The sequence below is a fragment of the Ursus americanus genome, chromosome 21 (genome assembly GCF_024610735.1).
Source record: "Ursus americanus isolate L20-20 chromosome 21, mUrsAme1.1.p, whole genome shotgun sequence".
Lineage (NCBI taxonomy): Eukaryota > Metazoa > Chordata > Mammalia > Carnivora > Ursidae > Ursus > Ursus americanus.
In genome coordinates this window covers 26,714,405-26,731,764 of record NC_142147.1, presented here as the reverse complement: position 1 = coordinate 26,731,764, position 17,360 = coordinate 26,714,405, and the positions used below count along the sequence as shown (strand labels likewise).

Sequence of the window (17,360 nt, the reverse complement as noted above, 5' to 3'; positions counted from 1 at the left end):
CCTGAGATCATGATCTGAGCAGAAATCAAGAGTCAGATGCTTAACCAACTGAGCCACCAAGGCACCCCATATACAAAATGTTTTTTAAATCAATTTTATTTCTATGCATAGGGAATAAACAATTCAAAATAAACCTACAGCATCTAAGATAGCATCAAAAAGAATAAAATGAAAATAGTACAGTGAAAACTACAAAACGTAGTTGAAAGAAATTATACACCGAAATAAATGGACAACATCCAGGGTTCATGGGCTAGAAGATTTAATACTGTTAAGATGACAAAACTCCCCAAACTGATTTACAGCAATGTTATCCCTATCAAAATTCCAGCTACCTTCATGGCAGAAACTGACAAAGTGATCCTAAAATTCATATAGAAGTACAGTAGACTCAGAATAGACAAAACAATCTTGAAAAAGAACAAAATTGGAGGACCCACATTCCCCAATTTCAAAACTTAAGTATGGGGCTGACATATAAAGTACAGTACTTGGGGCATCTGGCTGGCTCAGTTGGCACAGCATCTGATTCTTGATACTGGGGTCATGAGTTTGAGCCCCACACTGGGTGTAGAGATTACTTTAAAAAAAAAAAATACAGCACTGACATGAGAATAGACATAGAGCAATGGAATAGAATTAACAGATAAACCCCTATATTTACGGACAACTGATTTTTGAGCAGGGTGCCAAAATAATTCAGTGGGGAAAGAAGGCTTGTCAACAAATGCTGCTGAACAATTGGATAGCCACAGGCGAAAGAATAAAGTCAGATCCCTAAGCTCACACTATATATAAAAATAAATTCAAAATGGAGTACAGACCTAATGTAAGAACTAAAACTATAAAACTCATAGAAGAAAACAATGGAATAAATCTTGTGGTCTTAAGTTAGGCAAAGGTTTCTTACGTATCAACACAAAAAGTAAAAGTGACATGGGGTGCCTGGGTGACTCAGTCGATAAAGCGTCTGCCTTTGGCTCAGGTCATGATCCCAGGGTCCTGGGATTGAGCCCCTAGTTGGGTTCCCTGCTCAGTGGGGAGTCTGCTTCTCTCTCTGCCCACACCCCCACTCTCTGCTTGTGTTCTCTCTCTCACACTCTCACTCTCTCAAATAAATAAAATCTTTAAAAAATAAATAAAAGTGACAAAAAAGAATATAGAAAAATGGACTTCATCAAAAATAACAAAACTGCTGTGCTTCAACAGACACCATCAAGAAAGTAAAACAACTCACAAAATAGAGAATATTTGCAAATCACATACATAATAAGAGACTTGTATTCAGAATAAAGAACATTACAACTCAGCAAAAAAGACAACACAAAAACTGGGCAAAGAATGTGAACAGATATTACTTCAGAGAAGATATATAAAAGGCCAACAAGTACATGAAAAGATGCTTAATTCATTAGTTACTAGAAAGATGCAAATAAAAAACCACAAATGAGACATCAGTTCACACCCACTAGGACGACTATAATCGAAAAAGACAAACACTAATAAGCGTTGGCAAAGATGTAAACAAACACTGCTGGTGTGATTATAAAATGGGGCAGCCACTTTGGAAAACAGTCTAGTAGCTCCTCAAAAGTTTAAACACAGACCCACCGTATGACCCAGCAATTCCACTCCTACATCTATATCCAAGAGAACTGAAAAACACATGTCCCCACAAAAACTTACACACAAATGTTTGTTCATAGTAGCATTATTCGTAATAGCCAAAAAGTAGAAACAACCAAAATGCCTGTCAACTGATGAATGCATCAACAAAATGGGGCATTATCTATACAATGGAACATTGTTTGGCCATAAAAAGAAATGAAGTACTGATACCTACTACAACATGGATGAGCCCTGAAAACATTATGCTAAGTACAAGAAGCCAGCCACAAAAAAACGAGTATATATGATTCCACTTGTTCAGAATAGGCAAATCCATAAAAACTGAAAGCAGATTTGTGATTGCCAGGTGCTGTGGGAGTAGGGAATGGAGAATGATGTTAATGGATATGGGGTCTTGTTTTATGGTGATGAAAACATTCTAAAATTAGACTGTGGTAATGGCGGCATAACTCTCCGAATATACTAAAAAGCACTGAATTGTACACTTTTAAAGAGTGAATGTTACAGGATGTGAACTATATCTCAATAAAACTGCTATTTTTTAAAAATCTCATTTTTCTCCCCAAACATGCCAATGGCTTCTATATTCCCCACCATGGTTAACAGCATCACCTTCTACAAAGTTGGCTAAATTATGTAAAAATGGGACTTCATAATAGTTACCATGTTTTCAAACTGCCTAACAGTCTTTTTAAAAGTTTACACGAAATAGATGGTATATCAGTTGATACATAATTCTCTGAGTCTCCTTTCTTGGTCTTATTTCTTTATAGTTTATTACAGAGAAAACTCTTAAATCTATCTATCACCACACTCAGAAGGGAACATTCAATTGTGTTTTGGATAAGTTATTTATATATCAAATAACATGCTGTTTTATTAATTTTGGAGTGTTTGCTACACATCCAGTCTCTGGCCTTCTGAAAGGGACACATACACACACAAAAAAAATGAGGGATGCCTGGGTGGCTCAGTTGGTTAAGTGTCCAACTCTTGATCTCAGCTCAAGTGTTGATCTCAGGGTCATGAGTTCAAGCCCCACACTGGGCTCCATGCTGGGCACAGAGACTACTTAAAAAACAAAAACCAAAAAAACAAGAATAAGAAAGTTCTAATAAGTATTCAGAATGTGTAACAGTTCTAATTAAAAAATAGTTTTACAATCTCAAAAGCCAAGGCTCTAAGTGGAAAATTAGGGATAATTTTAGTTTCCTTATATTTATACATCCAAATGTTCTAGAAAAAAATGGAATGTTTTCATAATTTTAAAAAGTTGCTAAAAAAACAATCAAGGTCAACCCTGTAGCAATGAGTTCCTCTACTGCCCAGAACACAATCTCTAAATACCATTTTTCATTAAGATGAACCAGAAGTCCTTAGAAAAAGAGTCTATTCCTGTCAGTCAGACAATGAAAAGATGAGCTTAGAACATCTTGTTGTGCCAGAACTTAATGGGAAATCCAGAATGCAATCGAAAACTCCTGGGGTCATGTTGGAAGGACAGAAGCCAACGTAAAGAGCTCCCACGAGCTGAGACTGGACAAACAGCAATAAAAAGAGTAACGGCTGATAAAAAGAGTAACGGCTGTAATGAGTTAAAGCAAATATATACAAGCCCATAAGCTTACAATGATAGACAAAAAGAATCATACAGACTGTGAATATAAATTGAAAGACAAAACAATAGAGCTTCTAGAAAATAATGAAGGTAAATTTAGCCTGTTCGATTGGTCTATATTAAAATGAAGTAACCAAAAGACCCCATTAAGGTTCTGATTCTAAGTAAGATGGAGAAAGCGCACTCCACCATGTCTCTTCCACTAAATGCACCTATAAGACCTGGACAGAATGCATGGAGCAGCTATACAAGGACCCCAAAAAGTAAACAGGAGCAGGCAGATTAGGGAAGAAGAACACAATCTGAAATACCACCAAAGTAGTGGCAAGCTTCTCACTGCTTCCTCTTCTGACATCTCTTAGCCCGGGACTCAAGAAAGCCCAAGATCCAGAGGTAGGCGCTGGTGTGGACAGAAAGCTCTAGAAGCCCTCAAGTTCTGTCTTGAGAAATAGAAAAGGGGTCTCCTAACACTCAGAGAGAGTGGGAGAAATTCCTCATTCATCCCCCTCTTTTCTTCATTTTCTTAAGTTCCAGCCCCCAGGAGTGGGGACACAGGCACCTAAAACTCTGAGGGGTGTTACTTCCTTCTCTGATTGGAAGATCTGCAATCCAGAGAGAGCGGGGTGAAAACCTGTTGAATTTTTGGTCTTCCCCTCCCACTGGGAGAGCTGCAGTGTGGATGCCCTCGCAGGAAGTGCCAGACAAGGCAGGTTAAGTAAAGCCCCAGGAAATCACAAAGAGGAAGGAGCTCTGGAAAATGACCCCCCTAAAGTTGTCTATGAACTCCTGGGCTCACCCTTGAGGTATACAAATGTGGATGTGACCCCAAGCAGCAGGCCAAAAACTCTGAAAATTGAACTAAGGGACAGAGCCAAAGCGAGAGAAGAAACAGCACAATGCTGAAAATGATTTGAAGAAACGGGAAAACTCCTCAAGTGAAGGATATAAACTTAAGGATTCAAGAAGTTCAGCGAACCCCAAGCAGGATAAACCCAACGAAATTCTAGCCCAGATACTTTGAATATATATTCAAAGTACTGAAAATTAAAGACAAAGTCTTGAGAGACGCCAGAAAAAATGGAAGCACTATTTATACCGGAAAAACAATTCAAACAACGGCACGAAGGGTGTGCCGAAGCTCTCTGTACTACCCTTCCAACTGCTCTGAAAATCTAAAGTTAGTTCCAAATAAAAGGTTAAACCAGTAAATACTGGCTGATACGTAAGGAAGTGAAAATGAAATATTTACTTACATTTAAAGAACAAAACAGGAAACCTCACAACAAATTTCAAACTTGCAACAGGCTCTCATACAACACAAAAAACTTCTATTTGAAGTATTTCACTAGAAAATGCGGCAAAGCAGTGGTGGCTAAAGTAATTCCACCATCTGCTTTCATGATCCCAAACAAATCTTCTTACCTCTTCAGGCCTTAGTTTCCTGAGTTTAAGACCACGGAGTTGGGTTAGATATTCTCATTTTATGGATTCCTCACACTCCTCTAAACTCTCTCTCCAACAACTAAATGGTGGAGTATCTTAGAAGTTAAAAGGATGAGATTTAGAAGCAGATTTATCTGCTTCCTGGCTCTGCTATTTGACTGGGGCACATTACAGCCTCTCGGGGATAATAACATCTACCTGAGACAAGGTAGACAGAGTGCTCCGCACTTGAGAAAGCGCTCAGCATACGGTAAGGGTATAAAACAAAAGCTAGTTATTATAGTGAAAATTCTGCCTGCCTTAAGCCTCCTCTCCCTACATACAAGAATTCTTTTCAAGGTATCGTAACAACTTCCACAGCTTTAACATCCCCATGTACCCTACTTCCAGATCTGTATGTCCTAAGCTCTAGTTCCATGCTTCCAACTACCTGTCAGACATCTCACCACCACTTAAAATGAAACATTCCCAAAACCAAGTCATCACCGTCCCCACGAACCAGCTCCTTCTCACAACTCAAGTCCGGACATTCTCCTGAAGTAACCCTGGCTTAAAACCTCAGTGTCAGCTTCAACTCTTTGAGTCTCTTCCTCAACTCCCCTTTTCAATCAGCCATCAACTCTTACAGATTATCCCTTCAAAAAGTCCCTCACATGAACAATTCCCTCACATTCTCCACTCCAGACCCCTATTAATTCACATCTGAATTATTATCCACACTGGTGCCAGATTCACCTTCTTGGACTCCCTTGCATCTTCTCACTTCCTGCGATCATCTGCCAAATGAAGACTAAACTGATGCTGCACTCAACGCCCAGAACACTCTGGACTCAAATTATCTGTGATTCACAGGACATACACTGAAGTGTCTAGTAGCCCATCCCATGTCCTCCTTTTCCAGAATAATGAAATTCTGTCAATTTTTAGAGAACCAACTCAAATACTACTTCACAAAGGCATCTCTGATTCCAGAGATCTCCCTGATTTTTCAGAGAAGAGTGATAAGGTACTTCCCTACCAGCTATCAAAATATATCATACAAGTATATTAATTTAAAAAAATTTGGTATTAGCACGAGACAAATCGGTCAATTTAACAGGACAGAGGCCAAAAACAAAACGCTGCCTGTATAAGAACTTAAGAATAATAAAGATGGTATTGCAAATCAGTAGGACAAAAGGCTATCTACCTATAGAGAAAAAGTAAAGTTAGATCTCTATCTTTATTTTTTTTAATTTTAAAATTTTACTTATTTATTGGACAGAGCGAGACAGCGAGAGAGGAAACACAAGCAAGGGGAGTGTGGGAGGGAGAAGCAGGCTTCCCGCCTAGCAGGGAGCCCAATGCAGGGCTCGATCCCAGGACCCTGGAATCATGACCTGAGCCGAAGGCAGACGTTTACCAGCTGAGCCACCCAGGAGCCCAAGTTAGATCCCAATCTTATGTATATTTTAAAAATATAGAAGTACTGAAAACACAGAATATCTTTATGACCTAGGATAAGGAATATAAATGCATTAAAGGAAAAGACTCACCAAATCTGACTAAATAAAACTTCTGCACAATAAAAAACAATAAACAAAATTTAAGGACAAGTTACAGGATGAGAAAAAATTTTGTTACAAATACAATATACAAAGGATGTATACTTAGAATATATAGAGAAGTCCTTTAGATCAATATGAAAAAAAGACAAAAATTTGCTCAGAAATATCAATGGGCTTTTCAAAGAAGAAGAAATCTAAAGATCCAATGAAAATATGAAGCAATACTCAACCAGCATTCAGGGAAACAAAAATTAAAACAAGGAGACCATCATTTTATCTATCGGATTAGTAAAAATTTCAAATGCTAATAATATTAAAAGGTGAAATTGTGAGCAAAGGGGTACTTTGATATACTGATGGGATATACATTTGTTCTGCAGTAGTATTACTATTTTAAATGCAAATATTCTACAACCCATTAATTTCATATTTAGAGATATACTCCAAGGAAACACAGGGGCACAAAGAGACAATTTTACTATAATGCTGTTTGCAATAGTCAAAAGTGGAAATACTGTAAATGGCTATCACTAGTGAAAAGGCTACATAAATTATAATACACACATGATATTCAATACTATAGAACTTAGAAGAATGCATACAGAAGACAGCTAAGGAAAAGATCTCCAAAATATATGGCTGAGTGAAAAATATTGAAGACCATAGCAAATAATGGCATTTATGCAAACAAAATACATTTCTACAAATACGTATTAGATATGAATATAAGTTAGAAAATTCTGAACAAGTATACACCAAGTTGATAACAGGGGTTCTCCAGTAAGCAGTGAATGGACCCAGGAAGTGATTTTAAGAAACTGATATACTATAGATAATGAGACTGTATCCACGTCTTACTTGTGTAATTAAAACTAAATTTTTTACAAAGGAAAAACATATGGACACAATGATTACAAATGTGAAACATGCATATAAAATATGACTAAGAAATGAACAATCGTAAATGTAATTGTATAAAGGTGGTGGAACGGTTTTGTTATTTTTTCTTTTAAGATTTGAGAGAGAAAGAGAGCGTGTGCAAGTAGGAGGAGGCAGAGGGAGAGAATCCCAAGCAGACTCACTGCTGAGCATGGAGCCTGACTTGGGGTTTGATCTCAGGACCCACGAGCCCATGACCTGAGCCGAAACCAAGAGTCAGATGCTTAACCAACCGAGCAACCCAGGCACCCCAGAATGTTTTTTAATGTATTACTCCTATAGTTTAACAATAAAGTTTATAATATGCAAATTAACATGAGATATTATTTTTTTGAAAATTGGGACAAAGATTAACTTTTTTTGTTTTTTAAGATTTTATTTATTTATTTGACACGCAGAGAGAGCACAAACACAGGTGCAGCAGGCAGCCGGAGAGGGAGAGGCCGGCTCCCTGCTGAGCAGAGAGCCTGACGTGAGGCTCTATCCCAGGGCCCCGGGATCATGACCTGAGCCAAAGGCAGACGCTTAACCAACTGAGGCATCCAGGCACCCTGGGACAAAGATTGACTTTAACAATAATACCTGATGTTGGCAAAGGAAGAAGGAAATGAGCATTCTCAAATGCTACTGATGAAATTATACATCGGTATCACCTGTGCAATTTAGGAATATTTTGTCAAAATTAAAAATATATATATATATGTATTGACTCAAAAATCATACTTGTAGGAATCATGTCCTTGTCCCTCCACCCTAGACATCAGCCACTTTCCTGACTTTTATAATAATAATTTCCTTGCTTTCTTTATATTTTTGCCACTTGTACGTATGCATCCTAGGTCAGTTATAGCAGGTGAAACTACTGCAACAAAAAGACCATAATGGCTCAAATACGACAGAAATTTAATTCTCTGTTAGGGTAGACATTGCGGGTTTCCAGAGGTCAACACTATCAAGAAACTCAGGCTGATGGTAGCTCTGCCATTTTCAACACATGGCTTCCAATACTGCTCTGATGACTGCCAATCCTAGCCCACAGAAGACAAGATGACGCACTGAGAAGCATGAATGGAGGGTTTTAGGAACCAGGCGCAGAGGGACACCCGGGTGGCTCAGTCAGTTAAGTGTCTGCCTTCGGCTCAGGTCATGATCCCAGGGTCCTGGGACTGAGTCCCACATCGGGCTCCCTGCTCAGCGGGGAGTCTGCTTCTCCCTCTGCCTGCTCCTGCTCTGTCTGTCTGACAAATAAATTAATAAAATCTTTAAAAAATAAATAAATAAAAGGAACAGAAGCAGCACGACAATTCCATTCCATACCAGTGAGGAAAACTGTGTCATACGCGTGCCAACCTAACTGCAAAAAAGGTTGGGAAACGACATGTGGCTGGGCAGTCATGTGCCAACTATAACTCTATCATTATGGGAGGAAAGAAGAGATTTTGATGGATGGATAGTAATACTGCCACACATCTCTAAACAATATGGCTGAATTTTGCCTGTTTTTGAACTTTAAATGAATGGAAATATACTATGTGATTCTTTTGTATCTGACTTTGTTTGTGCTTAAGCTCTTTGGAAAAAACTGTCTTAAACAATGTGTGCACAAAATATGATAGAGGGGCACCTGGGTGGCTCAGTCAGTTGAGCATTCCGCTCTTGATTTCAGTTCAGGTCATGATCTCAGGGGTCCTGGGACAGAGCCCTGCATTGTGCTCCATGCCCAGTGGGGAGTTTGCTTGAGGACTCTCTGTCGCCCTCCGCCCTTTCCCTGGCTCATGCTTTCTTTCTCTCTCTCAAATAAATAAATAAATCTTAAAATATATATACATGGTACAGAAAGAAATGCTCAGGCTGGGACTTACGCTACCTGATCCATAGAGCCCCAGAACCACAACTTCACTAGTAAATCACACCTTCGAAACTCCTTTTCCTCATACACAAATAATTCATTAATGTGCTCTCTTAATCTCTGTGATTAATAATGCTATCTACTCATCTTTAGTCAATTATGTTATTTCCATAGCTTTTATCATGAATTTGCACTCAGACAGTCATTCCACTAACTTACCTTTTCCCCAGAACTCCCTTTCCAGCAACACTGATAATGAATATTTGCATAATGGCTGCTTGGCGTACGGGGTACCTTTTAGATCCAGCAAGCAAAGCAACATTAACTGATTTGAACTTAGGCCCTTATGACCCTGGCCTCATTAACACTATATTCTAATTAAGCTAACTCACCAAACACTCTACATATAAAATATTTAAAGCTAATTACTAAGCTATTTGCTTCTAAGAGACTATTTCACAGATATTTCTCCTTCTGATAACAGTGGTTGTCTCTGGATTCAGGAACTGAGGGCATGGAGGAGCAAGGTGAAAGGGAAGCATACTTTCTGTGATGGTTTTAAGATATGTCCACAAATTCTTCGATAGTTCTCTCTCCAAAAGGTGGGCCTAATTTCCTTCTCTAGAGGGTAGGCTGTATATGGTGGTTCACTTCTACTAAACAGAAAGTGGTGAAAATATCACTGACTTATGAGCCTAGGTCATAAAAAACACTGAGTCCTCTGTGTGTGTGTGTGTGCGCGCGCGCGCCTGTGTCTGTCTGATCACTGACAGGAGCTAGCTGCCACGTAATGAAGACACTCAGGCAGCCTTAAAAAGAGGGCTACAAAGTGAAGAACTGAGAACCCCTGTCAAAAGCTGGTGAGGAACTGAGACCCACCAACAGCCATTTGAGTGAGCCATGCTAGAAATGATTCTTTCAGCCCCAGTCAAGCCTTTGGATGACTACACCTTCAACCAACAGTGATACGATCTCATGCAACCCAAACCAGAACCATCCAACAAAATTACTCCTAGATTTCTACCCACACAAACCATATAATAAATTTTTATTACCAATTTAAGTCACAAAGTTTTTTTTTAAAGTTTATTTATGTTTTTTAGTAATCTCTACACCCAACGTGAACTGCGTGTTCTACCAACTGAGACAGCCAGCCGTCCCATAAGTTACTAAGTTGTTCTTTAATATTTTATTTATTTATTTTAGAGACAGAAAGAGTGCATGAGTGGGGGGGCGGGGCAGAGGGAGAGGAAAAGAATCTCAAGCAGACTCCATACTCAGCACGTAACCCAATGCAGAGTTCAATCTCACCACCCTGAGATCATGACCTGAGCCAAAACCAAGAGTCTGATGCTTAACCAACTGCCCACCAAGCACTCCCATAAGTTACTAAATTTTGAGGTAATTCATTACATAGACAACAGATAATTAATACACTTATTGATATATGTGCATATACATATATATTTTTTACTTTTGTTTTTGGTGCCATATATACACATTGTCTAGTTTCAAAAATAATTAGCTTTTGGGGCACCTGGGTGGCTCAGTTTTTAAGCGTCTGCCTTCGGCTCAGGGTGTAATCCCAGAGTCCTGGGATCAAGCCCCACATCAGGCTCCTCCGCTGGGAGCCTGCTTCTTCCTCTCCCACTCCCCCTGCCTGTGTTCCCTCTCTCGCTGGCTGTCTGTCAAATAAATAAATAAAATCTTAAAAAATAATAATAATAATTAGCTTTAAAAACCTCTTTCCCAAACACAATTTTCTCACTCAAATTATACTAGCTTCTCTAAATTAATAGAGCACACTTTTGGAAATGTTCTCTGTTAAAGACCCCCTCCCCTCAAAAACAGAGTAAGAACTACAAACTGGTACTCTTTTAGACTCTACTAGAAATATCTTCTTAAGGGTATGTGAAGATCCTGGGCATGCTATCATGTTTATCAGGTGTCGCAGAAGATTAATGCAATCAGGGCCGATAGCTGTGCAATATACAACTGAGTGCAAATGCAATCTCAATGGTTCAAAAGGACCTCGCTGGCATTTTAAGGCTCAACTTTCACCTCAGAATAAAACATATAATGAAGAACCCATTTCAACCACAAGCACAAAAGAGCATGTACTGCTCTTTTTTTAACCCAAATTTTATAGGTTTAAGTGGGCTGTGCTCCTCAAATTAATCTTAAAGGATGTTCCTATTTAATTTTTTTTAAGCAGGGGTGGTGGGCAGAGGGAAAGGGAGAGAGAGGATCCTAAGCAGGCTCCATGCCTAGCGCAGAGCTCAACATGGGGCTTCAATCTCATAACCCTGAGATCATGGCCTGAGCTGAAATCAAGAGTCCGACCTAGGTGCCCCATGAATTTTCCTATTTAATTTCAATCTAGCAACTATTTTCCTTCCATGAACTAGCAATGAAGAGAAATTAATGGAAATAAAACAAAACCAATTTTTAAGGAACAAAATGTCACAAAATAGTGTTATGATGAAAAATTAAACATAAAATCTTTTGTGAAGTGCATTAAATAAAGCTGGCTTGTGACATAATGTCACAAGAGTTGTATCAAGAAGTATACAGAGGGATGCCTGGCTGGCTCAGTCAGCAGCGCAGGTAGTGAGTTCAAGCCCAACACTGGGTGTAGGGATTACTTAAAACTAAACAACAATAACGAAAAACAACAACAAAAAAAGAAGTATACAGAAATTTAATCACTAGTTTGAGGACTGAGAGCAGGGAATTTCAGTAAATGACTTTGCCTGCATACACTAATCATTTAGTTATTAGTTCAACTGTTCAATAACTGGGTCATATTTACTCAAAATTGTTAGGTGAATGTCACTGTCACCTACTAGCTGTATGACCTTGAACAAGTTGTTTAAATTCTCTGTCTCAGTCTTCTCATCTGTTAAATAAGATAATAGTTCCTATGGCATAAGGTGGTTGTAATAAACTGGTTAATTCACACGCATAAAAGCACAGAATAAACAATCAGTAGTACTCAATAGTAGCAGTATTAGTAGACTATGCATACTTGGAAAGCAATATTCAGAAAGTATTTAGTTGTAATAAGTCTAATTTTATTATTGAAGTGATCAGGGAAAAACAGTTGATGAGGGGGAAAATGCACCAAAAGACAAGAGAAAGTAAAAAAAATCCTAGATTTCAAGCCCACTAAATTTAACAATATATAGATTTGACAAATGTACTCATCAAATGTCAAGTCATATATGATAATGACCAGCTAGCTCTCAGCATTCTTGAGCTATCCAGAACTCCATGGTTTTTACAAGGAACCTAAAAGTAAAACTGATACTGAAAAGCATGATTTGATCAAGATTCTGACAGAGGGACAAAATGATTCTAGTAAGTCAGCAAAAACACTAAAACAAGAAGAACAAAAATAAAGAAGGGAACGTATTTTGGCTAATCATTCTAAGACTTACCTTAACAATGCCCCACCTTCTTGTTTTGTTGTTTTTTTAACCACATTAGTTAACTGGCTTAAAAACACCTTTCACTAAAATACTTTTAAAAAGCTGAAGACAGAGAGACACACAAATGATCAACTTAACGGTAGTTAAACACATTCACAAAGCCACTGATAACTCTTACCACCGTAAAATCGAAGCATGCAGCCGAGGTCAGGATCTGCTGCCTCCTCCTGTATACGCACAGGATCATCAAATCCCAGCCTGGATAAGTAATCATAAACAATCTGAAGAGGTCGTTCAGTAGGTTCCAGTCTCCTGCTTACACAATTCAAAAGAGAAGTATTTAGTAAGAAATAGAAATGCTTCATTTAATTTTTAAAATCTTTTAATATGTTCTAGCTTTTTACTTCTGTGTTGAGATTTTCTTTACTATCATGATACAACTCATCTAAATAGGAAGTGCTCAGAGGTTTTGGTCTCAGGACCCCTCTTTAGTCTTTGAGGACCCCCAAAGAGCTTTTGTTTACATGCAGTATATCTATTGATATTTACTGAATGAGAAGCTCAAATTAATAATTTCCAAGTAATGGGGACGTCTGGGTGGCTCAGTCGTTAAACGTCTGCCTTTGGCTCAGATCATGATCCCAGGGTCCTAGGATCCAGCCCCGTATGTGCTCCATGCTCAGCAAGGAGTCTGCTTCTCCCTCCCTCTCCTTGTGCCCCCCCCTCCCGCTCATGCTCTCTCTCATGCTCCCTCTCTCTCTCTCAAATAAATAAAATCTAAAAAAAAGAAAAGAATTTCCAAATATTTATTCATTTTTTAAAAACAATAAACCCATTATATAATAATGTAAATAATAGTTTTTGAAAAATATATTTTCCAAAATCACATGAATTTAGTGAGGAGAATGGCAATTTTAATGGAGGATGGCTAGATTCTCACATCAGCTTCAACATTCAATCTGCTGTGATAACATGGTATGTAGCCTCTAGAAAACCCCATTGTAACTCACGAGAGACTGAAAGTGGAAAAGAAAATTAGTATCTTATTATTATCATGAAATAGTTGTGACCTCATGTACTTCTTCAAAGATTCTCAGGGACCCCCACACAGTGCTTTGAGAACCTCTGGCCCAAACTTTGAGGCAGTGAAATTATGAGCTATAAAAGATAACACTTGGCCATTAGTGATGTCATAGAAGCTGTCCACCTAATCAGAAATGCAGTTTTTGAACTGCCTACTATGTCTCAGGTACTATGTATTTCCACTGGCTTCAGAGATGATTCTTGCATAAAAATTAGGAGGGAATAACTCCCCAGAAATCATTCTACCATGCAGTCGCAAATGAAAGCTAAATTAAAGTCAGAATGTCTAGGAATTATCTGTGGCCTCTAGTGACACTGTACATTTTAAATCATATAGACCTAAAACACTTACAATATTTAAATACTGAAAATATTTAAAAAGCAAAAATCTTCCATGCATATTTTGACAGAAGGGGCTACATCAGTAATAACACAAGACAGCCCTTTTACAATTGTTTTATCAGAAAGCAAACAGTTATAAATACAGTCACTAAGAGCACAGGCTCTTATTCAACATGTCTTAAATTCCTCATCAGTATAATGGGAATAACAATAGTACCTAACTCACAGAGTTGTTATTAAATTTATTTACTTACAAGATATTATACAGTAAGTAAAGTGTTTAGCAAAACATCTCATATGTAGTAGTATTCAGTAACATACTGGCGACTGTTATTCAAAAAAATTCTTAGGATGGGAGTCAAATTTTAATTAGGATAAAAATAGAATATCTCCCCCATCTGAAACAACAACCAAGAAACAAGTATAGGAAAGCATGTGTGTGCTCAAAAGGTCTTGAAGAGGGGCGCCTGGGTGGCTCAGTCGGTTAAGCATCTACCTTTGGCTCAAATCGTGATCTCAAGGTCATAGGAGTCAGGCTCCCTGCTCCACGGGGTGTCTGCTTCTTCCTCTCCCTCTGCTCCTCCCCTCACTCGTGCTCATGCTATCTTTCTCCCTCTCTCTCATAAATAAATAAAATCTTTTAAAGGACCATTCATCTTTATGTCTTAAAAGGATTCTGTTTAGAAAACTTAAGGAGCACCTGGCTGTGGTAGACTGTGACTCTTGATCTCAGGGTCATGAGTTCAAGTGCCACACTGGGTGTAGAGATTACTTAAAAAAAAATCTTAAAAAAAAAAGGGGGGGGGCGCCTGGGTGGCTCAGTTGGTTAAGCGTCTGCCTTCAGCTCAGGTCATGATCCCAGAGTCCTGGGATTGAGCCCCGCATCAGGTTCCCTGCTCAGCAGGGAATCTGCTTCTCCCTCTCCCTCTGCCACTCCCCCTCCTTGTATTCTGTTTCAAATGAATAAATAAAATTTTAAAAAATAAATAAAAATTGGGGCGCCTGGGTGGCGCAGTCGTTAAGCGTTTGCCTTCGGCTCAGGGCATGATCCCAATGTTCTGGGATCGAGCCCCACATCAGGCTTCTCCGCTGGGAGCCTGCTTCTTCCTCTCCCACTCCCCCTGCTTGTGTTCCCTCTCTCGCTGGCTGTCTCTCTCTGTCAAATAAATAAATAAAATCTTTGAAAAAAAATAAAAATAAATAAAAATAAAAATAAACCTTAAGAATTGTATTAATTAGAAAAAACATTATACACCTCCCATCACTGCAAAAAGATATGAAGAACATCTGTGGTTTATGGTGAAAGGAGAAAATACAGTTGGCAGTAAGATTTAAGTAAAAATAATATGAAATAGGGGCGCCTGGGTGGCTCAGTCGTTAAGGGTCTGCCTTCGACTCAGGACGTGATCCCAGGGTCCTGGGATCTAGTCCCGCATCGGGCTCCCTGCTGGAAGCCTGCTTCTTCCTCTCCCACTCCCCCTGCTAATGTTCCCTCTCTCGCTGGCTGTATCTCTCTCTGTCAAATAAATAAATAAAATCTTTAAAAAAATAATAATAATATGAAATAGTAATACTACAAAGCTGAATGTAAACAGCTACCAAAATTGTAGAGGCTGCTCTTAGGCAACAGGCCTGAGTAATGGAAACTCGAGCAAGGCAAAAGGGCCCACAGCAACTACCAAGTTGACAATAACAGTCTCATTAGGCCATGGCCCCTAACTGAAGAATAGGTCACTTACAACCAGTCACAGTTCTTAAGACTCCCAAAAAAGGTAAAATTCCATACATCCCATATTCCCTCATTCCAACCTATAACTATAACGTCTCACCACCTCCTTGTGGCAGACAATCTCTCCTTTGCTGTCCTGCCCACTACTCCCTTGCAGCGTACTCAATAAACTTCTACCTCTTTTGCTTTGCTCCGGGTGAATTCTTTCGCGGGATGCACTACCAGCCCCCATCCAATCAGAACCCACCACAAAAAATGATAATTTAGGAATGTAAATCACACTGATGACCACAAAAACGCAAAAATAAAACAACCACTTGGCCTCTGCTGACTGCTCAGTGCAGACCTTTATCCATAAACTCAGAACTACTACATGAGGAATGACCAAAGAACTAAAACCCTACAAAGACAAATACCGAATTTAAAAGAAACAGAAAATAAACTTTCCAGAATAAAAACCTCATCAGTTACAACTAATCTCTAGTCAAATAAAATAAAAATTCGCAAAGGATTATAGCGATATTAGGCACTTTGCCAGTCAGTGGTAGAATTTTTCTAAGGAGGATGTATTTTAAGAGGGACTTCTAATAAACTGTATTGGAGGGGTCAATTAGCCATGTAATCTGAACACTGAAGGATTAACTTGAAGACAAGGGCATAAAGAGCTATCTCTATCTTCCAGTGTCAAGAAGGATTAAACTTACTTTGGAACACTCCAAAGAATGCGACTAGGAACAATGAAAAGTTGCACAAGTAAACCTGGATCAAAAATGAGGAAGAACTTTAATAATTAGTGATGCCCAGTAATGAAACAGACTGCCTCTCAAAATAGCTCATGGAAAGCTAGAGAGCCATCTGTCACAGAAATTTTAGATAAGAGTCTCCTCAGAGAATCAGGTTGAGGGGAGTTTGGGTGGTTCAGTCAGTTATACGTGGGACTCTTTTTTTTTTTTTTTTTAAGATTTTATTTATTTATTTGACACAGAGAGAGACAGCCAGCGAGAGAGGGAACGCAAGCAGGGGGAGTGGGAGAGGAAGAAGCAGGCTCCCAGCGGAGGAGCCCGATGTGGGGCTCGATCCCAGAACGCCAGGATCACGCCCTGAGCCGAAGGCAGACGCTTAACCGCTGTGCCACCCAGGCGCCCCATACGTGGGACTCTTGATCTCAGCAGGAGTCTTGATCTCAGGGTCATGAGTTCAGGCTCCGCATTGGGCTCCACACTGTGTGTGGAGACTACTTAAAAAAATTAAAAAATAAAAATAAAAGAATCAGGTTGGGCCAGATGATCTTTAGGGTCTTTTAGAACTCAAGGGTCTATGAGGTATCCAAGACACCTTCCTAATATAATGTAAATTCTACCTGAATCCTGCTATTATTTTTGGATACAGAGTTCAATGTACTTAAATATCATAATTCCATATAATGATCACACAGCCAGGACCAAGAAATAATACTTCCAGGCTAAATCTCACGAGCTCAATTTTTCAATTTCTGTCTAGAAAACCAAAAGAAATGGAAACATCCTAATTCTGACATATTTTACATGATCAAATTTCCTTCCTAAAGAGGCTCTGTATATTTTGAAACCCTCTTTATACATTTCCACCTAAGGAAAGTATTTTTCCTGGTAGGAGGAAAAAAAAAAAATCAGGAGAATCTCAGCATCTGCTCTTATTAATTTAGCATAAATGAGTAAATAAGAAATATTTCACAAACTGCAAAAACAAGTAAAATGAGGGACTAATTCCA

At 38.8% G+C, this 17,360-nt stretch overlaps 1 protein-coding gene across 2 annotated transcripts in view; it reads right to left on the bottom strand.

Moving 5' to 3' along the window:
• PHLPP2 (PH domain and leucine rich repeat protein phosphatase 2) overlaps window positions 1–17,360 on the bottom strand; it is a 72,925-nt gene that overhangs the window by 40,976 nt on the left and 14,589 nt on the right. For both annotated transcript variants that reach the window (XM_045810297.2, XM_045810298.2), the window contains exon 3: window positions 12,635–12,768. In XM_045810297.2, coding sequence (XP_045666253.1) covers window positions 12,635–12,768 — 134 coding nt within the window. The remainder of the gene's footprint in view (window positions 1–12,634; window positions 12,769–17,360) is intronic.